The 22,619-nt window shown below is 44.2% G+C and overlaps 2 protein-coding genes across 2 annotated transcripts; one reads left to right on the top strand and one right to left on the bottom strand.

The window, feature by feature from the left end:
• Nucleotides 1-499: 499 nt before the first annotated feature.
• On the top strand, nucleotides 500-3,828 carry LOC307227713 (serine protease 23-like). Its single transcript, XM_079997128.1, has 2 exons — nucleotides 500-777; nucleotides 2,043-3,828. Exons 1-2 carry the CDS (start codon nucleotides 752-754, stop codon nucleotides 3,223-3,225), a joined length of 1,209 nt encoding a protein of 402 aa, XP_079853254.1. The 5' UTR covers nucleotides 500-751; the 3' UTR covers nucleotides 3,226-3,828.
• Nucleotides 3,829-5,153: 1,325 nt separating this feature from the next.
• Nucleotides 5,154-22,202, bottom strand: tmem39a (transmembrane protein 39A). Its single transcript, XM_079997566.1, has 9 exons — nucleotides 22,116-22,202; nucleotides 21,218-21,429; nucleotides 18,423-18,645; nucleotides 18,050-18,133; nucleotides 16,727-16,881; nucleotides 14,870-15,227; nucleotides 12,891-13,078; nucleotides 6,966-7,086; nucleotides 5,154-6,850 (listed from the first exon to the last, which is right to left on the bottom strand). Exons 2-9 carry the CDS (start codon nucleotides 21,328-21,330, stop codon nucleotides 6,611-6,613), a joined length of 1,482 nt encoding a protein of 493 aa, XP_079853692.1. The 5' UTR covers nucleotides 21,331-21,429; nucleotides 22,116-22,202; the 3' UTR covers nucleotides 5,154-6,610.
• Between the last annotated feature and the right edge of the window lie 417 nt (nucleotides 22,203-22,619).

Genomic DNA, 22,619 nt, shown 5'->3' with positions numbered 1-22,619 from the left:
TACGCATCTCATGTTGAACAAAAAGTAAGCCTCATAATTGTGGAGAAGGGGTAAACATGTAATGCATTGCGTTTCCATAGTAAAAAAGTTATTGAAGTCGGTTTGCGGAGGACAGCGTCGCATTGATTTAGACCTGCAGTACTCACCCATTGTCATCATGGACAGAAGCATCCCATAGATCTATATGTATATGTCTTCTGTAAACCCACAGCCAATACTTGCAACCATAGTGACCCTGTCAAAGCAATTCCAATTCATTTATCCTGGGATCAAATTTTGTATATTCTATATTTTCTTTGAGACATATCGTATATTTTTGCTTTTTTTGTTTATTCATTTTTCTGTTGTTGTCGGATTGTGACGAACCGCGATCCAACTCGACGTGATGAGGCGGGTCTCAGCCTAAAAACCCGTGGACTGTATCCTCCCCCCGTGGAGCGCTGAGAGCCGGATCACCGCACCGCACAGTGCGCACACACACGCACGCACGCACGCACACACCCACCCACCCACACACACACACACACACACGCACGCACACACACGCACGCACACACACACACACACACACACCCTCCGCGATCCCCAGCGATGCTCTGCACACCCGCCGTCGGCCAGCCAGCGTGTGGACTCCGCTTGCCCTCCACATCCACAGCGTGTGCGTGTTCCAGGAGGTACTGATGCACCGATGCTGCAGGGATCATCGTAGGTTCGGGCTTTTTCCAGTTCCACCTCCTCCCAAAAGTTCACCATGTTCTCGCGCGGATCGCCTCGTCGGTAAGTGCTCTTTGCATTTGCATTTGCATGCTCGAACAAGGACTAATGTGGGAAAAAAAAGTCGGACGCGCGGGAGAGCTCCACTTCGTACAACCACCACCGGTTGAACGCTGGTGTTTGTTCAGGGTTTCAACATAGACGCGACCATCGACATTCAATGCGGGGAAAGGAAATCGCAGCGAAAGAAACAGAGCTGTATCGGATCCATTTATATCTTCCTACAGCCTACATTCATTTGAATTATTCTAATATAAAATAAGGAAGGTTGTGTGAGTGCCTGAGTGTATATATGTACTATATGTGGGCTGTGATATGACGTGACACTACATATAAATACAAATGTGAAAAAATACGGGTCGATGTCTGATCCATTTACAGCCTACATTCATTAGAATTATCTTTATATAAAAGTAAAGGTGAGAGAGAGAGAGAGAGAGAGCGCAGCAGAAAATGGTCATCTGTTGGAATAAAAGTCAGCCAACCACAAAATAACCCTTACACGTAAAACAAATAATAAATAAAAAGCCGAGATGAATTGCTTAACTAATAAAATCCACCCAAACACATTCTCGATACTACAATCTTAAGAGGAGACGAATTATCCACCAGGGCCTACAATAACCTGGTTTTGCCCTGTGACACTTATATATCTTGCCTGGCAATGGTGGGTTTTTGGGCTTCATCTGGGGGGACTCCAGTGTGTATCAAAATGCTTCTGTTGACATAGTTGGAGTGACCTTACCCATGCCCCACAGTCTGGTTGTTATAAATAGAAAATGCTGCTTTTGGGGACATCCAGGCGCACTTCATGGAACAGCAGAGTTGCATGCCTACGAAAAGAAACCCTTCCACTTGCTGTTTCCTGCATCCTGGCCACCAATGCTAAGACTAGAGCCCTATGTTGGCATGACGACACATGTGGACGCTCTGCTGGCCTTCACGACTCGGGACGCCTCTCGCCGGGCCCACGCATGTTTCACACCATGCTAATTTCACTCTCTTGCAATTCCTTTGGATCGTGGTAGTTTTCCTTCGGTTCTCTGTTTTCGGGGTTTTCTATGGCCTAGCCCTCCTAGAAAGGAGGATCCCTTTGTGTTTGGGTCTTTGAGAGTTTTTCCTTCCCTGTGTCTCGTTGGCTTTGGGGGGTGGGGTCCAATCAAAATGTCAGCGAAAATGTCGACGATCACAGTTGAGGATTTAGTCTTGCAGTTTAGTTGCATATCCATCTCACATGCCTTGTTCTGTTTGTCCCCCCCCCCCCCCAGATTTACCTCCATTCACACCCTTCTATTCCTCCTGCTCCTACCCCCTGTTCTCTCCTCCTCCAACCCCCAGTGGGTTGTCCAGCGTGTCCCAGTGGTGCTTCCACAGCAAACGGAGGACCGCCCACCCCCCCAATTCCTCTCCTCTGCCCACCTTAATGTCACTTCGCCTTGTGACCCGGAATGCCACAAGCGAGCCCCGCGCCCCAGTTACTGGGACCTGAGGAGTCTCCTGGCGTACGAGACGCTCCACTCCAATGGCCTTCTCACTGAGACAGCCGTTGGCATCTATGGCTACAACCCCAACGATAATACCAGCCCTGCCTACTCCTCGGAGGCACCCGGGAAGACTCAGCGCTCCCACGTCAGGAGGAAGCGGCAGATATTCGGCCACGATGGCCGTTTTAGCATCGTTGGGCGGGACTTCCTATTAAAGTATCCATTCTCGGTGGCTGTGAAGCTGTCCACGGGATGCTCAGGAACCTTAGTGGGGGACCGTCACGTTCTGACGGCGGCCCACTGCGTCCACGATGGAAAGAACTACGTAAAGGGAGCCCAGAAGCTCCGCGTTGGGTTTTTGAGACCCAAGCAACGAGAGGCACAGCCTTCCTTGACCTCCTCCACCTTCAACAACCACGTCGAAGATGGCCCAGCTCCATATTCCCCACCGAGCAACGACAAGATGAAGTTCCAGTGGATCAGAGCCAAGCGGACTCACGTGCCCAAAGGATGGATCAAAGGGAACGCCAACGACATCGGGATGGACTATGACTATGCTCTCCTGGAGCTCAAGAAGCCCCACAAGCGGCGGCACATGAAGCTGGGGGTCAGCCCCCCCGCGCAGCGGTTGCCCGGGAGACGGGTCCAGTTCTCGGGATTCGACAACGACCGCAGGGGCCAGCTGGTGTACCGGTTCTGTCGGGCCGGGGAGGAGATGCCGGACCTCCTGTATCAGCACTGCGACGCGCAGCCCGGTGCCAGCGGCTCGGGAGTCTACGCCCGCATGTGGGATAGAAGGCGTCGCCGCTGGGAGCGAAAGGTGATCGGTGTGTTTTCTGGGCATCAGTGGGTGGAGCAGAACGGGACGTCCAAGGAGTTCAATGTGGCGGTCAGAGTCACCCCTCTGAAATATGCCCAGATCTGCTACTGGATAAAAGGAAACTATGTGGACTGCAGAGAAGGGTAGCGGCCAATGTTTGTCGCAGACGACCACAAAGACAATGACAAAGCGTAAAAGGGGGAAGGGCTGGTTGATGTCATACTCAGCATACTCCATTTCGTTTATTCTTTTGGCCTAATTATTGTAAAGATTGCACTGTTGAACTTTAAGGGTGGGTACCTACTGTAAACTTTTTTTTTTTTGGTGAATGAATGTAATATTGTGCGCTGCCAAAGTACTACTTCTCTCTTTCCAACACTATCATGTATTTTCTCTAACCCTTGACATGGTATGCTCTGTCTGCTTACTTCAACACAAATATTAATGGATTGACTTCAAATGAAGCAGTTGACTCTTTACGTAAGAACCTCTATTTTGAAACATTTCTTATAAGCCATTACTTTAGAATTGACTTCTAGCGCAACCCTGCAGGAAAGACGTGACACTGCGACTGTCAGTGTCATGACGAACGGGCCACCGATTCCAACTTGGACTCTGGATATAGCAAATACAAACCGTTTCTGATTTGTGTTCCACAAATAGTAAAGCCTGTGGAAATGTATAAGATGTATTTAGAAATAAACTGTTATATATACATGGACCCTTTTCTTCACTCCAGTTCAAATATGACCCCCTGTAAAAAAAATAAAAATAAATAAAACACACAACCAAATGGATGCAGACAAAGGAAAAAAAAAAAAAAGCACTCTTTGATTCACCACCATTCTTTTATTGTCGTAGATGTCAAATTGAAAGACGTTGGCTTCGAGAAATTGGGGAAAACATAAACTGAAGTTAAACATACACCATTGCAGACTCCCTGTGCACACCCTCACAGCGCTCCAGAAATGAGTGGGTTGATTAACCAAGGAGTCACAACGCACCCATGGATGCGGCACGCAGATTAGAATGATATGAGATGACATGCCTGCTCTCTACCAGGAATCACTGTAGGACAATTAGACTTTCAGATCATTTGGAGCCTTGTGACCACAGGCTAGAATGGCCTAATCTGCCATCGCCAAATGCACTTACCAAGGCCATTGGAAAAAGAAATAAAGGGAAGGCCGGTCATCAGGGGTATACACTTTTGACATCCAATTGAAGACTGATTAAAAGAAGCTAAATCTAAAGCAACCCATCATCCAGCCCTCATTTTAGGTGAGAGAAGGATAAAGATAAAGCAAATGCATTGACTCCTCCAAATGTGATTCTGCCAAAACGATGCATTATTTGATGTCACACAGACAGATTCAACAGCGTCGTTGATTTGCAAAGTTACAGTCAAGTGTAAAAACAGCCAAATGCAATCACATCTCCTAATGTACAAGATAGGAGCCAAGGAGTCAATGAAGGGTTGTGTTTACAGACCGGAGAAGACGACATATGTATGGCACTTATCTCGAGCCATTTCAAGGATTCCTTACAAATAGGTTGAGTTTACAGTGCACCACTTTCAGACATCAAGCCCTGGTCGTAGCATACACCGTATCCAATCAGATTAAACCAGATTTTGGACAGTCGAGTTGGTTTTGTTCCACAACAGAATTCCTTTATGGCTTTATTTAACCTCGATAAAGAGGGCCCTGTCTGCGATTTAGACTTGCATACATTTCTTATGTGAACACTAGAAGGGCTTGGCCTGATGAACACAACCCGAGGCTCAACTTCATTCTCTGCACATCGGTAGCAGTCTGCAAACAGAAAGGAAACCTATGGAGGACATGGAGGCATCCATCTTTCTAACACCATTCTGGTAACGGAGGAGACTTGTGCGTTTGTAATAACGGCACATAGACGTTTCGTCGCCATTTGCCTTTACCCTCGGTGCTGTTCTCAACCATGTGACATCAAATTCTGATGGCAACTTATTAGCTTCTGACGCTGTGGAAACCACGTAAGGACAAGCTGACGTATACACACTTGGATGAAATATGGGTACCAGACCAACAGACACCTCTCTCAGCCACTTTTATTCTTTTGTCTGCTTCTAAATGAAGCAAAAGGCGAACAAGGTACCATGGCAAGGTGGATGCAAATTCTGTTATGCCCCCCCCACCACATCGTTGTGGCACAGTGAAAATAAAAATAAACCGTGACTGGATGATCTTAGAGCACATAAATGAGATATAGATGAGCTACATTGTACGATAAAATTTCAACTTGCATGCTGACACAGACAGACGACAGCAAGGCAGGCACAGGTTGACATGCAATAGCATGTCACTCAGGAAAAAAAAAAAAAAAGATAACAGTTTGTCCACAGCCAGGACCGGGAGGTCAAACCACTAATGAAGCAGTTTTCGTCTCACCTGATGGCGCCCCCTGCTGCACTGACTTGGTAAATACTGGTGATGTAACTTTCTGCACGCCGTTGGTAGATAGCCATAAACAAATACAGTAACATGAGGATGAGAAGGATTACAGTATTAGCATAGAGAGCGAGTGGATGGGAGCACATCAGCTGATGTCCCTACAAACTGATCTATGGTCACCGCTTTGTCTTGTCATCATAGCTGCTGGTTACAACCACCAATCTGAGGCCGTGCGTCAAGCAAGTGTACTTGCGTCTAAGAGCCATTACAATGCAGTCTTTTCCAGAGAGGTGTCTTAGCAGGGTAATCGCAGTCATAGCCCCTACATTTGTCCGTTGCATTTCATAGATCCAGTGATTTTATAGTCACCGGTATAGACAAAGTAAAAGAATTGTCTATACTGTTAAGAGCAATGCCTGCGACTACCCTGCTAAAAAACTTCTATAAAAAAGGATCTAGATTTACAGTGAACGTCGACCAAGGTGATGAGAACCAACCAACGCAACGCCGGCCGTACAACCACAAAAACAGCCGTGGCCTCAGATCGAAGCTTTGAGAGGCCTGGGTTTTTGAGTAGGATCAGGTCATGGATCAGTCTCCAGGCACGCCTCCTCGCCACGCTTTCCAATCTCTTCTCGTGAGCGACCAAATGAACAGACGCTAAAACCGACAGGAGGCCTACCCGAATCTGCCGTTGGCCACCTGCACTTTAAAAACATCTTTGGCGGAAGGTCACTTCCAGGCATTCCCTGACTTTCCCCGTCGCCTTGCGAGACATTACGCGACATGTACGTGGTGTCGGTGTGGTAATGCCCGGCGCAACTGGAAACAGTATACAAAATAAAAAAATATTCTTTAAATAGGTATATAAACATTGCATGAAAATAGAACAGTATCAAAACATATTTATTAGTTCACAGTCCATCCCTTGGCCTTCTGCTCCACTGAAAACGTCTGCGCGCATTTCCGCCCTCCCGCAAGAAATGTCTAGAGATGGAGGGCGAGGGATGTGAGCGTGTGGGGCGGGGGCGCTGGCGGCTGCTCCTGCCCCATGCTGTGGGGAGCCGCTGGGAAAAGAGGGAGGGAGGGTGACAGGGCTAATGCACCTTGAGCCCCAAGCCGTCAGCAGAGTGCGGGTGGGAGTAGGCCTTGCCTAGGACGATGCGGTCTCGGAGCAGTTTGAACAGGACGTAGTAGTTGCAGAAGAGGATGAGGCCCAGGGAGAGCGTGTGGTTCCAGCGCTCGGAGCGCAGCAGGGAGTACAGCTGGTACAGGACCACGCTGGACTCGATCCAGATCAGCAGGTTCAGGATCCGGAGTGGCTTGTGGAAGAGGAACTGGAAAGAGAGGCGCAGGACGACGGCGGTCAGACGGACACGGACCACGGCAAGATAAAAAGAAAGGATCTACATAACCACTACAGTAATATTCAGAAGATACTATTTTACTCACGTAAAACCTCGCGTGGGAAACATCTGAGGGCAGAGCCACGTTGTAGGGCCCCACCGCCTTGTACAGGCTGCGACTGTGCCGCACCAAGACTCCCTGAGGCCAAATGGTGCCATCTGACCATCTGCAAGACAGGACCAAGAGCCTCACAGCTTTCAGCTAGGCAGGATAGGGCTGCGCTGGTTATTTCATAATCAGACAATTGACGGTCAATAAACACGCATGCAAAAAACCCGCCATAATTGCTGGCTGTTAATGTTTTTCTAAAATGATTGTATGCGGGGTCGTGTGGAGCGGACCGAGGGACTCTCTCCAACCGCATCAGACCAGACGTCACTGAGAATCGTGGATTCTCAGTGACGCTGAGAATCCAATCCGCTCTCCATTTGCGGGGACGGGGGCTGCGCCGGGCTCGGGTTTGGGGGAGGGCGGGTTCGAGTTTAAATTGCCGTTGGAGGAAGACCCGCCGTGTCAGCTCCGTGGTGCCTCATCGCGGCCGGGAGAGAGCAGAGGAAGCACTGGCGCTGCAGCTGTATGATTGGCTGTTCGTGTCACATGGCTGTTTCCCTGCAGGCTGGACCCCTAATAATAATAATAATAATTATAATAATAAATATATATAGCTGCAGGCAGCAATACACAGGTCCAGTGAAATCTAGTCGTCAAGGTAATTTTAGACTGGATTTTTGGACAATAGCTTCTTCGTCATCTTAGATTTTGGGCTATTTTTCAGCATCTGCAACAATAACAAATACGTTTCATTTTATAAATATATAGAAATGTTAGTTGCAATTACTACTTAATTTATTTTTTCTGTTCATAATCTACAATTGGACAATTCAGTTGAATAGTTTACTTGTCAATATTGTAATGCAGACAACATTTATAGAACTTTAGCATTCATTTGACATTAGAATTATTATGTAAGAACTTATACAACAAACACTTTCTGCCTTTTCATTTAAGTTTGTTAAGTTTAGGTGTAGGAAAATGTTTATACACGACGTTTACTTAAAAATGTTTATTTTTTACTTTTTTTTATTTTCATTGTTACCTCACGTTTACGTAAGTACATGTGGCGTCTCTATCACGTATTCATGTGGATTTACGACCGCGGTCAAACTTACATAATCTAATTTAGTTTATGTTTTTCCTTGGATTAAGTTTCCAATAAATTATGTTTCCACGAAATAAGAAAAATGTTGTGGTACTTCTGTGAGTAACCATTGCGCGGCTTCTATTTTCCGACACCTTGATGGATCTTGAACGCATCACTCAGTCTCACATTTCAGTGGATTCGACTTGAGGTGGTCATGACTTTTTGTGGATTACTTTTTCCTTATTTTTCATTAATCCAGCAAAGTAATGGGGACTACGGAGATAACATATCTATCGAACAGATCCACAGACATCTACCAGGAAAGAAGATACATAAATACACATGTAAATCTATAGTTGGTAACGTCCAAACACTACTGAGTGATGGACTAACACCGCACAGTGGACACTGTCTGAATGGACATTCTCAATCGGAATCTGTACATTTATAGTAAATAGTATAATGACGTCATAAAGTGCCTAAGTCTCATCTGTTTAATTTTGTTTATGAATGGAGGTGTGTCAGTTAAGCAGGACCAGCTGAATATTTGGGGTCAAAGTTGTTTGGTTTTTCACTACTATCTGCTCTGTATGTGGATACAATTTAAACCACAAGATGCTTGTGATTTATCGGTTTTAATGTCACCTGGAACGTGTTCATAGATTCTGTCATTATTGTCTTCCAGATATTTTTAGCTGGGTTGGACATTTTGGTGGTAAATGCATTGGACCGTCTCTGTGATAGATCAAGGTTCTGCCACTGGTTCTGTTTGTAGGTTCTGCCAATTTTGTGTGTTGGTGATGGTTTGAGATTTCAAAATTCTGAGAATGTTCCCAAAACAATAACAAGGGCTATAATAATAATAATAATAATAATAATAATAATGATAAATATAGCTGCAGGCAGCAATACCCAGGGTCCAGTTTAGTCGTGTTAGATACGTATTACAGTTCTCAGATTTCTGTGCAACGTAGCATGAGCTACAATTTTTTGATTTTTACAACCACTCAGCGACGAACCGTGGATTTATACAGCGTTGGTTCATGATGTCACAAAGTGACTGTTCTCAATGTCACACCAATGTTCTTTAATATTTGGTGAGTTTTCAAGGTTTTATCAATATTTCCTGATACAAATGTAGATCTGGGTAAATCTAACTTTGACCAAAACCACGTATGAAACGTACCCATCGCTGTTTCGGAAAAGAACTGGGAAACATTTTTCTTCATTGGTTTCATCTCCCAATAGTGGTGCAGGGTTGTTACATTCTGCTGGTGCTACAGACAAAATGTCATTAAGGTTCTGCTCTAATACTTCCTGTACAATATCAACTGGATGAAAACATGTGTCCATAAATGTACATGTTGTTTATCAGTCAATGTTTCATCAATATTTTCATCTTCTGAACTTCAATCTGCATTTTCAATATTATCAATGCAAATAGATTCATTATTGTTGTTTGTGGTTTTTTGGATCTTCTTCAATTTTGGAAAGAGGATTATTCCACTTTAACATTAATTTGTCATTAGAATAATTATGGAAGAACTTGTCAATACTAAACACTTTCTGTCTATTAATTTAAATCTGCTACCTTTAGCTGTAGGAAAGTGTTTATATACCTTTCTTTAAAAAAAAAAAAAAAAGATCTTTTACTTTAAAGCAAACTTTGTCATTATTATAACTTACATTGTTGTATGCAAGTACATGTGCAATCTTAGTGACGGCAGGTGACGTTGGGTTTAATATATTTACGTAGGTTTACGTATTTATGGAGATTTACAATAGTAGTCAAACTATTTTAGTGGTGACTTTTCTCCTTGAATTACATTTTCAATAAGTTATGTTTCCATGAAATACAAAAAACATTGTGGTATTTTTGTGAGTAATTATCATAACAGCTTCTATTTTTCCGACGCCTCGCTGGATCCTGAACGCATCACTCAATCGCACATTCAAGTGGATTCAACTTGACGTTGTCACGAGTTTTTGTTGGACTACTTTGTTTTGTATTTTTTATGAATCCGGCAAAGTAATGGGGACCAAAGAGACAAAATACCAAGCGAACAAATCTATAGACATCTACCAGTTAAGAAATTACATGAATATATACGTAAACACAGTCTGTAAAGTCGAACCACTACAGAGTGAGGAGTCTGACGGAGTCCACACCGCACACTGGACAAAGTCGGAATGGAGATTCGGAATCAGAACCTGCACATTTATAGTTAACAGTATGATAACATCAAAAAGCGTCTTGATCTAAATCTGATCTGGTTTATTCTGTTTATGAATAGTGGTGTGTCAGTCAAGCACAACCAGCTGAATATTTGGGGTCAAAGTTGTTTGGTTTTTCACTAATAACTGCTCTGTATTTGGATCGATGTGGATGAAACTTCAACCAGAAGATCAATCATTCAAACGAGATGTAAACTGTGTTTATAGGTTCTGCCTTTCTTGTGTTTCAAATAGTTTTATATTTCAAAATTCAAAGAATTTTCCGTGTGCTGGACCCACAGTAAATATAACTGCAGGCAGCAATACATGGGGTCCAGTTTAGTTGTGTTAGGTACGTATTACAGTTTTCCATGTTTCCGGAAGACACACCATCATTTCGTATCAACAGCGATTACAAATTCCTGACTTCCCACTATTCCACAATTCCAGAGTATAACAAATTTCTGCTTGAAATATAGACCGATGTGGATTAAATGTAGACCACAGCACCCGTCCAGGGCGATGCGACTTGGTTGGGTCACACTGGGTAACAAATGTGTTAACAAGTATAAATTTGTAAATTTCCCCAGTGTGGGACTAATAAAGGTTTATCTTATCTTATAAATAAAGACATAAATGTGGCAATATATGTATAAAATACAAATATTTCCAAACACATACACAATAAATACATACAAATATACAATAATAAAAAATGTTATAAATAATAAAATAATAAATGTTCCTTGTGCTATGTAATGGTTTATGGTTATTGTTACAAGTAATTATAATTAAGTTCAAGTTCAAGAGATTATTTGTCACATACATATACATACATTCATACATATATGCAGTGAAATGTCAGGAAGTTTGTATACATTGATATCTCTGCAACGTCTATAAATTGACAGTGATGTTATTCCACAATAATGGACCGATCTGGATCAAACTTGGACGATTGCAGTCGGGACCACCCTGAATACACATTTTATTCATCTTGTCTGTAAGTACAGCAGATCCGTGCGATCCACACACAACTGAGGTCAGTTTTTCATTATCAAAAACAAAAGGGCTCCGACTGCCAATAATAATAAAAATAATAACAATAAAAACAACAACTAGGCTTCTACTACTACTATTATTATTATTATTATTATTATTATTATTATTATTATTATTAATAATAATAATATTAATAATATGTATAATAATAATTTATCCGAATAGGTTTTCAGGGCCGCTGGAAACATAGTCACCCTCCATATATGTATGAATGTATGTATCTATATGTGACAAATAAACCTCTAGAATCTGCCCGTGCCTCAAACTGGTGAACCTGAACATGCTCGTCGTGTTGGCAGAGAATTTCAGCTGAAAGTCAAACAGGCCAGACATTTTATTTTATTGTTGTGTTTGCTTATTTGCTAATTTGTTTATTTATTTAACAGGGACTAGTAGAATAAACAAGGACTGGCCCATAAAATGGCATTTTGGCCTTATCCCTTCAGGCAATGCTGATGTATTTGATTTAGTTTTATTTATTTAACACTACCATACTTAAATGTTATATTGTTTCACATTTTATATTTGAGAATATTAAGGAAGGCCATTTCATTCTATTTGACTTAACTTAACATAATTCAAATGTCGGAGCCAGAAAGACGCCCTGGACAGGCAATGCCGGTCTGTTTTATTTAGTTTTAATATAGCGTACTTTGTTTAGCACTATAACATTTATTTAACCCAAAACGTTTGGAAATGTTAACTGGGACGAGCAGTGGAGTCACCTTAAGCGTGTGACACACACACACTACATTTAGCAGACGCTTTTATCCAAAGCGACTTACAATTGTTCAAACACCGACAGACGCAGCCTTCAGGAGCAATTAGGGGTTAAGTGTCTTGCTCAAGGACACTACAGCATGCTAGCAGGAGGAGCCTGGGATCCAACCACCAGCTCTACCTCCTGAGCCACCATCCATTGAACATCGTCTACCTGTCATCTCCTGTCCTGGTTGCGCGCTATGCGGTCTATACAGTGCAACCCTCCGAAGGCGAATGAGCACCGAGGGACGGAAACCGGAATTATATAACAGTGGTTCATGATATCACTAAAGCACCTCGCTTCACAAACGAATCAAGGTATGCCAAAATTCTTCAACTTCTGGTTGATTTGCATATGTAGATCAATTTGGATAAAACTTGCACAACAAAGTGTCTGCAAAGCCCCGGTTCTAACGAAACCTAAACCATGTCCGTGGGTTCAGTGATTGCCGCGTTCCAGATACTTTTAGCCTGAAAAGCGCTGAGAAGAAAATAAACAAATAAATAAATTGGTAATGAATGTTGAAAACCGGACACTTAAGTGTATAAAAGACATCTGTCAGGCCTCAGGACAGGCAGCCCGAAACTGGACAAACCGGGACGTCGGGTCACCATATGTTAAATCTTTGTTCTGTTCGAAGAAATAAGTGTGGTTGATTATATTGTACTTCTGCTGCCTTTTTGTGACTGGAACACCGCCCCCGCCGCCCAAGACGAGATGATGAATACCGATTGATTCGATTATTGGGCGACGATCGTTTGGCAGCAAAAATTGCTGGCGGGCCACTCACACGTGCTGGGGGGCGTTGCTGTAGGAACCGTGCTCCAGCTTCTGCCAGCGGCCCAGGTGGGCGGCGGAACGGTGCAGCAGGTCGCAGTAGCTGGGCGGCAGCAGCTGGCTCATAAGCATCACAAAGGCGTTGATCCACACCATGATCAAGTGCTCGCAGGACCAGCGCATGTCGTAGTATTGCGTGCTCTGCGGGAGGGATAACACAATCAAAGGCTAATTAATATCTGCTATGACCCTGACACAGGGTCATAAAAATGAATCTACTGAAGGACACCGATGTCACAGAAAATCAACGATTCCACATATGGAATTCAGTGCTGCTAAAGGACATTTTTTCTTAGTAGAAGCCAGTTGTGGCAATTAGTTCTGATGATGCCGTGTGCTTTGTAAAATCAGTGTCACCATCTTTAGCGATGCAGCTTTTCCTCCTTTCCTTTGTTCTTATCCATTCTTGGATGCTTTTAGCTGCGTGTTTTGGGTCATTATCCTGTTAAAGGACCCATGACCTGTGACTGAGACAGAGCTTTCTGACACTGGGCAGTACATTTCGCTCCAGAATGCCTTGATAGTCTGATAGATTTCATTGTGCCCTGCACAGATTCAAGGCGACCCGTGCCAGACGCAGCAAAGCAGCCTCAAAACATAACCGAGTCTCCATGTTTCACAGTAGCTATGGTGTTCTTTTCTTTGAAAGCTTAATTTTTTCGTCTGTGAACACAGAGCTGATGTGACTTGCCAAAAAGCTCCAGTTTTGACTCATCTGTCCAAAGGACATTCTCCCAGAAGCATTGTGGCTTGTCAATATGCATTTGAGCAAATTCCAGTCTGTCTTTTTTATGTTTTTCTGAGTATGAGTCTTCTTACATCCACTGTCCACTGAGTCCACTGTCACTCAAAAAGCAACGGATGGTGCAACGAGACACTGATGTACCCTGACCTTGGAGTTCAGCTTGTACCTCTTTGGAAGTTGTCCTTGGCTCTTTTTCTACCATTCACACTATCCTTATGTTCAATCTGGGGTCGATTTTCCTCTTGTGGCCGTGTCCAGGAAGGTTGGCGACAGTCGCATGGACCTTAAACTTCTTAATAATATTTGCAACTGTAGTCACAGGAACATCAAGCTGCTTGGAGATGGTCTTATAGCCTTTACCTTTAACATGCTTGTCTATCATTTTCTTTCTGATCTCCTCAGACAACTCTCTCCTTTGCTTTCTATGGTCCATGTTCAGTGTGGTGCACACGATGATAAACAGCAGAGTGACTACTTTTCTCCATTTAAATAGGCTGAATGACTGATTATAAAATTGAAGACATGTGTGATACCAATTACAGAAAACAGTTTGAAATAGCACTATAATCCAATTATTTATAATCTTTTCTACGGGGTACCAACAAATCTGTCCAGGCCATTTTAGGATACAATTGATCTCGAGCAATAATTTATCTCTTTTCACAGTTTCTTTGCTTTACTCTATGACATACCAAAGGCATGCAGGTATACATGAGAAAATTGCTTTTAATTTCATCCCTTTGCAGGAGGAATGAAAAGTTTAAACGAGCTGTAAAGGTACCAACAAATTTGTCCACGTCTGTATGTCTATGATGTTAGTGTTACTTTCTGTTTGTCCATTAGATCCTTATCATCTACTATTTGAAGCTGCGTTAAGCAACATTCAAGGAAATTATTTTCCATTGACCTATGGTATCATGTAAACAAGAAGTAACAATAAAAATAAAACAGTTTGACAAAGATCTCATGCAGCGGTACTATAGATTTGGCAGACGGTTGTCAGAGCAATTGGCAGCAGCAATCCTTCTACCTTTTCAATTCATCAGCAGAAATATCACTTAGCGCAGCTTATCCCAATCATCCGGATTCCATTTCACCCTTCTAGAGAGTTTGCGGGTATAAGAGGGAGAGAGACATCAAGCTAAATTCTGACGTTGTGAATAAACAGACTTATCAAACCAACCCACCTTGACGAAGCACAGCGGCAGGAAGGCGACATAGTATGCGCTGAATAGAGAGTTGAAGAGCACCTCCTTGATTCGCCGGTTGAAGTCGCTCTTCAGCTCCTCCACCTCGGTACGGATCAGCTCCGGCGTGTGAGTGTGCGTGTGTGGCGGGCAGGTGTGTGTGGGGGCGTGCGGCGGGCTGGCGAACTGCTCCCTCAGGTTCTCCCGCAGCAGGAAGAGGAAGTCGCGCGGGCGAAAGAGCGCTGCCTCGCTCAGCTCGCTCTGCTGGTGGTCGGACGGGTAGTCGCAGTCAGCCGGTGAGGTTTGGTTCCTCCCGCCTTCCTGGTGGAAGCAGCAGAGAGGAATGTACACCCCGAATCTGGCAGGGGGGGAGGGGAGAGAGAGAGAAAGTGTGAGAGAGAGAGAGAGAGAGAGAGAGAGAGAGAGAGAGAGAGCTGTTGCAGTTGTAACCGTTTCAACAGCTGGTATCAGCATTTGGTTGTTTCCATTTCGATTTATTATCATTTTAATGTTTATAGGTGAGTATTCGCAGAGGTGGTAAATTCCAGGTTCAGAGAGTCCTGCCATGTTTTACCTCCAGCCGTGCACTGATTACATCTGATTTCATTCATTTGTAGTGATCCACCAATTGCAAACGATTCATTCTTAGTAAACAAAAAGCTTTTAAAAAGGAGTTGGGAGTCACTCTGGCAAAAGAGTTTGGTAACTGCGGCCAGGCACACAGGAATTCACTTAGACCCGACTCTCAAACCAAAAGAGCTGAGAGCCCCGAGTTGTGATGATGAAATGATTCTGGTGAAAATTCCATTCACAACTCAAGAGCTTAACCGACTCTTCCAATTTTCATTACACCGACAGGATCAAACAAACAGAGCCTAAAATTGAACTTCTCTTTTTACTGAGTCACTCATAAAGAGCCGACTCTCCAAAAAGAGCCAAACTTTTCAACAAAATTCAACTTACTCATTACGTAGGACCTCTGGGTTGATACTAGGCTTGGGAGACTGGACAAATATATCAACAATTTTTATGGGGCATTTTTTGCCAGATTTTTGTCCTTTTATTTTGCTAATTTAATGGTCTGTCTCCTCAAGAATTCAACTCGGCAAATTAACCTGTCTTCAAAATCGAGTGTGTCGCAGCCGGCAATGATATGCATCGCTTCTGTGTCATTTACTTCCCGGTGAAATCACATGCGCTGTTTATTTTACTGGATAGCGCTTGCTTTCGGCAAACCACATGGCTTTGATGTCACAATGAGTGACGACACTGAGCCAATCAGGAGCTTGATTACTATCCACCACAGTCCACCAATCACATAAGAGATTGTACAGATCCAATCAGCTTCAAGCCATGTGCATCTTTTGGATTGTGTTGTTTTGTTAGTTATTGTCTGCATGATGACGTTACAAAGAAATGTCTAAGGCCACGTAGAAATGGAGATTGGAGACTTTCTACACCAGCATTGGAAATTATTTTTGCAGACAGAGGCAATGAGAAGCAGGAGATTAATCTGAGCCCAATCACCGAGAATGGGGACATATCGCGCAACCCTAGTTGATACTAATGAGCAAATCCAGTGGCTGACTCAAAATCCTGGAGTGGCGTTTTACCTTCTGGACTCGGATTCGTGACCCAAGGCCAAGTAGGTGGGTTTATGTGCAACTGTGTAGAAGCATATAGGATTGGTGTCGAATCGCTATTCTGGCAGCACTGCACTACAACTCGGTACTCCCGTTCTGGACCCAACATAAAAGGTGGGATAAACAATAAAAACAGTACTACTATGCGCGTGTGTGTGTGTGTGTGTGTGTGTGTTTGTGTGTGTGTGTGTGTGTGTGTGTGCGCGACACTCACGGGTAGCCCAGGAACAGCAGGTTGAGGACAGAGTGGTTCTTGCAGAGGTTGACCAGGGTCCAGCACAGCACCCAGCCGCACAGGGTGAGCAGGCTGAGCCGGGCGGCGATCAGAACCACGTAGCGGACCAGCGAGCCCCCGCTGCTCTGGGACACCTGAGGTGAGACCAAAAAAGTAAAATGGGATTGTGTGTGTGTGTAGCGCTTTGTTGACACAATCAAGAAGTTGAAGTTGGAGTATGAGGCAACTTTACGAGTGACAATTTTATTTTTCCGTGCAAAGAGAACGAAACCGAGTGTTTGATCAGGAAAAACAACATTAAAGTTGCCAGCGGGAGTTACTTAGGGTGGGGGGGAAACATTTTTACATCATAGTATCGCGATATTTTGCGTGCCGATATTTTATCGATACATAGACGTATCGATATTTTATAAATTGCAAATACGAATTATATTTTTGGTACTAGAATGATAAAATCAATTAAATCAATAAAACAAGCTTGTTCCTGGTTACAGTTTGTGTTTCCAATGGCAACATTGGAAAGCTGGAATCAACACATCACCAGGAAGTCCCGAAGAAAAACTAAATGACGACAACAAATGACGCGATGTGTCAGCCACGACGTTCCTCCACGTCATGCGTATGCGACAGTTTTAATAATGTATGAGGACCTGAGCACGGTCTTGGCTGTGCATCCTTTCCCAATGGAGGATTTTGATTTGTTTTGAGTTTCGGATTTTTTCTTGCTGCTCTGTTATGTGTTATGTTATTTATGTACGTAAGCAGCTGTAACAGCTACGTAGCGCGTATCATTTTCAGTACCAGCTAGCCACTATTTGTCCTACCATTGGAAACAAAAGGTAGGATTTATTTCCAATAGTCACAACACGACTGGTGAAAATGGGTGGAAAAATGGAAAACACTGTGGAGCTTGTCTCATACGACATGACTATTTTAACAATGGCGCCGTTGGATGTATCCGTATGCGCAAATTGACGTCATGACAGTGTTTTCAAGAAGACCAAAAAAGAGAAAAAAGATGTGTTTTAAACCTTTTACTGCAGTCAGGTGAGAAAGAAATTAATAATATATCACAATATTGTATGTATGCACGATACTTGTATACTGTATTGCAAAACGTAACAAATCGGGATATTATCGTAACGGACCTAAGTATCATGATAGTACATATCGTGAGATCCCTGGCAATTTCCACCCCTCGGAGTTACAGATAAAATACAATTATAAGTAGAGCATAAAACCCAATAACTGACTATACTTTGTGTTTGTGGGATTTGTAGTGCTCCTGTTGATTCTGTTTACCTCAGACACGGCGGTCCAGACAAGTCTCCTGGCCAGCATGACTGTAATGAAGACAGCTAGGTGGTAGTCCATCAGATGGAAGTTCTGTGCAAACAACACAAAGATGAACTATATAGGGTTCAATCCAGAAAGACAGAGAGAGAGACAGAGAGAGAGAGAGAGAGAGAGAGAGAGAGAGAGAGAATCATGGTGTTTTGACCACATTGCAAAAATAACCATTTACAAGGCATTTCCATTAAGCAGGTACATAAAATCTGTGAGGAGTGGATAAGAAAATTAAAAAATCTGATACCTGAGCCTCTACCAAAAAATAGGTCCAGTATAACACACTCATTGATTAACATGGGAGCAGGGTGTGTGTATGTGTTCTTACCAGAGAGGTAGAGGCAGCGGGGTGGCTGTAGGGGTACCACCAGACCGTCCGGTAGATGTTAATGTACTGGACAAACAAGGCCACAAGCAAGTAGAGGAACAGCAAGAACTCGAACAGCAGGCTGCTGTCCAATGGCAGCTCAGGGATCCGAGAGTGACGGACAGGCTCCGGAGTGATGACAGCATAGAGCGGCGGGGCCGACAGACCCACCGAGTTGCTGCTCCTAGGTGGAGGAGGAGCATTCAGCGTTCATTCAACAGTCAGTCGGACGCCGGTCAGACACAAGGCTGCATCAGTATCAGAGAGCGCCGTCAATGAAAACACCCAATACCATTTACGGCTTTTAAGATGGTGCATTTCCTACTGTACTCCAGCCTGATCAGGTTGTGACGAAACTCACTTGTTCTCGGTATCTTTGGGAACCATTTTCCATGGGTGTCTATTAACTTTGCGAAATCTCCCAATGGAGAGCAATATCTTTCAAGAGAGGGGTGTAGATGACAGCAAGTGCGATATCATCTTTTAAAGGCTGTACTAGACTCCCTTTGCTCAGAAATTTGGAGGCCAGTTTCACAGAATGCAAACTCGCACGGTTCTGTTCAGATATTGGAGGAACAACGCAGCAGTGTAGAGTGCACTCGGACACACACACACACACACCTGTTACTGGGGAATGGGGGGGCACCGTCCGGGGGGAGACACAGCCGCCCGCTGCCGCCTCCTCCAGGGAGCAGAGATGCATACCGTGACAGGCTTTCACCGTGATAATTACACTATTTGATCCTTTTATATTTTCATTTTGCTATCTTTTTCAAACGCCAAATTAAGTGATTGTTTTAACCAAACCTCCACACTGTGGCCGGTGAGACCTGGTGCTCCATCCCGGGCAGCGTTTGCAAAGACGGCAAATTACCTATTTTACGTCTTTCAGCTTGCTGGTTGCGTCCGGTTGAAAACCATATAGGATTGCAGAGGGAGAGGCGCATCGGGGCGCATGTGATCTGATCCGACCCACCCTCCATTGGCAAATATATCAACAATCGCCAGTTGTTGGGCTGACGGTTGCCGGTATAGAAATTTTTGACATATCGCCCAACCCTCGTGTGTGTGTGTGTGTGTGTGTGTGTGTGTGTGTGTGTGTGTGTGTGTGTGTGTGTGGAAGCATGTGAGCGTAGCTTGGCCACATTAAACTCTATTAAACTATGTGCAGCTATGCGGTACTCAGCTCTGAGGTCAACCGTGTCAGGGCTTTGCACCTCTAGTCGCACCATCTTCAGGAGGTGCGATTTATAAAGTTATTGGACCAATTTCAGCAAAAGAGATGTTATTTGCTTCTAAAACTACCGGACAACAACATTTGACCAACCGCATCACTGCGGACCAGAACATGTCATTTTGATGTCATCATCGCCAGTCATCTTAGTTCCCACTAGTAAGGCGTGGGCAGGAAAGCACATATCTCTTCCTTGCTTTAATTTTCCCATTTTCAAGGGCTCGACGCAAAACAAATACAATCAATTTTCATCATGGTCTTTTAATTCAAATATAATATAATCTCAGTCTCATGTCTGTTATTTATCTCAATGTCATCTATTATAAGTCTATATTCCAAACCATGCTGGATTAAATATACATTTTCCTGGCATAAGCTGTCAGAAAGCGTTTCTGGGAATTAATATAACAAAACCAGGGGAAATATCACAGGTTTTTAATTGTGATGATTTTTTCAATGAATTTTCAAGCACTTCAGAACAAAAGGGGGCTAATTTCAAGGTATTCCGGTACTTACATTTCTGAGGATGAAATAAAAGCACTGCAAGCACCTCAAGGTCCTGGTAGGAACCCTGCTGACCATCAAAAAGAGTGGAATTCCAGTGGATTCCAGATCCCATAGGTTTGCATCGCCTGCTCCCCTCTAGCGTCACTTTGCCCAGGTGTGTGTGTGTGTGTGTGTGTGTGTGTGTGTGTGTGTGTGTGTATGTCTAAAGCTCCTTTCACACATGCAGTCTGTCCCAGCAATATTCTGGAACAGTTCCGGCATGAGGTCATGTGTGAATGGGAGCAGGGATCGATACTCTGGGAAATCTGTTCCAGTAATTTCCAACCTCAAGAACTAGTAACATTTCCGGGGAAATGCCTGGATGGCTGTGTGGAAGCAGTAACGTGGCCGGAACAAGCACATGAAGTAGGAGTGGAGCCGAATCCAAATATTGTATTTGTTTAATTCTTAAAAATGCAACTTATATCCTAGACATGTTTTTTACAGTTATGGGTGCGGTGCTGCTCTGATGTCATTCTGCATAATAATTAGCCATGTGCTTCTGTATTACATGAACAAGTTAACAAATTAGGTTAACTATAATTTCAACAAACGTTCCAAATAATAATTATAATGAAACATAATGTATCTTTCTTCATCTGTCCATTGTTCACACTGAATCTTCCATTGTTTGTCAAACAGACGCACGTGTCTAATTATTATGCATAATGATGTCATTGGACCTTCCCAGGTGCAATAGGACATTTGGGGTTCTGGAATAATGAGGTGTCAGAACAATGTGCAGTCCCCCTGCCCTCACACCGGAAAAGGGGGACTGCACTGCACCGGAGCGGGAAAGAGCAGACAGGGAGAGGTAAAACGGGTGGAGAACGTTCCTTCTCTGGAGGCAGGCGCAAGACGGAGATGTTCCCGAATCTAGCTGCATGTGTGAATAGTGAATATCACTAGCAGTGCTGGAAAGGTTATCCCAGTAAATTACTGGAAACTATGTGTGAAAGGGGCTTAAACTGTTCACCTGTTTCTGAAACCTGTGCCATTGCTGAGGTTGCCTCCGACCAGAGTCTGCAGGGAGGGCAGCGCAGAGCGACTTAGCTGCTGTCTGCTGGGACCCCTGCGACCTCCTGGCATTGTCCCCAGTTACCGTGGCGACCACGGAGACTGCCCACCAGGCAATGGCCACCTGGACCCCTCCTCCTCCTCAATGACTGGCTGGAAGCACCCAGGTCCCTGAGGAAGGGAGAAGCACAAGGTGAGGGGAAAAACCAGATGTGATTAATGGTGGTTCATTTTTGACCTGCGTCTGTCATTCTGTTCTCTCATTCCCAAACTGTACAGAATGGACTATTAAAGCAACCCAGGCGCTTATACTGGAAACATGTATTCATTGTGCTCTCACAGAAGGCTACAGGCAGCTACTGTCAAACCAGTGCTATTGTTACAGCCTGATTCAAGATGGGTTTGTTTTTTTTATTTTAAGGGCCAACATCCAAGGGCTGTGCAAAAAACGAAGTAGGAAGAATAAAAAATAACGACATACATATGCAAAAAAAAACCATTGCATGTCTATGAATGTGTATGTGCCGCATACCACAGTGCACAACAATATAAGCTCAACGGTAAATACTGTGTACGATGCTTGAGTCAGACACATTATAAACCAGCTCAACTGCCATTTCTGTGTTTAGCTCAAACTTTGTAAGGTGAATATGTGGTAACGTCACACGACCTGTGTGAGTGAGGACACCGTGCAGTTGTGGTGGTGGTTGTTGTTGTTTTCCGCAGCACTTGTAGACATTTCTTTTTAGGCGGTGGGTGGGTGTGGGGGGGCTCCCAAACCCGCGTTGGGAACCATTTACACACCGTGTGCAGCATGAGAAACAAACGGCTTTGCTGTCGGACGTCGCTGCTCTCACCGTATCACTGCCAGGCGGAGGGTGTTCTGGAGGATGCATCAGTCACTCGTGCGCTTTCCAGGCAGAGCAGTCCACACGGCACCAAACATTTTCGTTGCTGCTTCCGGCGTCAATTTTCCAAACTGCGCGAAACTAAAGCGGCCGCCGCTCCCCCGGTAGGATAGCTTACCCTCCGATTCGGAACGGAGACGCGCTCTCTCTCTCTCTCTCTCTCTCTCTCTCTCTAAAAAAAAAAAAAAAAAACCAACTAAAAACAAAAACAAAACAAACTTCCACTGGGGTCTGATGAGCAGCGGCGCAGCTCCTCGCACAGACCGACGTGGCAAACCTGCACCTCCACTCCGCGCACGTCATCAGCTGCGCGACGCCCGCTCGCGCCGCGCAGTCGCAGTTTTGGCGAGAAGCAGCCGGAGACGCACACGCGTGGCGTTCCGCGGGAGCTCGGAAATCTGCGATTCCGACCCCAATGGGATCCGTTGCCTGTCGGGGGACATCGGTGGGGCG

Source organism: Zeus faber (genome assembly GCF_960531495.2).
Source record: "Zeus faber genome assembly, chromosome: 3".
Classification (NCBI taxonomy): Eukaryota; Metazoa; Chordata; class Actinopteri; order Zeiformes; family Zeidae; genus Zeus; species Zeus faber.
The sequence above is the reverse complement of the archived record's forward strand: the minus strand, read 5'-3'. Positions and strand labels throughout refer to the sequence as shown.

Excerpts from the sequence above, each read along its gene's own strand:
- LOC307227713 (XM_079997128.1), top strand. The coding sequence starts at position 752 with ATGTTCTCGCGCGGATCGCCTCGTCG. Across the intron at positions 778-2,042 it reads TCGCGCGGATCGCCTCGTCG|ATTTACCTCCATTCACACCC; the intron begins GTAAGTGCTCTT and ends CCCCCCCCCCAG.
- tmem39a (XM_079997566.1), bottom strand. The coding sequence starts at position 21,330 with ATGCCAGGAGGTCGCAGGGGTCCCAGCAGACAGCAGCTAAGTCGCTCT. Across the intron at positions 16,882-18,049 it reads TCTGGACCGCCGTGTCTGAG|GTGTCCCAGAGCAGCGGGGG; the intron begins GTAAACAGAATC and ends GTCTCACCTCAG. Across the intron at positions 7,087-12,890 it reads AGCAACGCCCCCCAGCACGT|ATGGTCAGATGGCACCATTT; the intron begins GTGAGTGGCCCG and ends CCTGTCTTGCAG.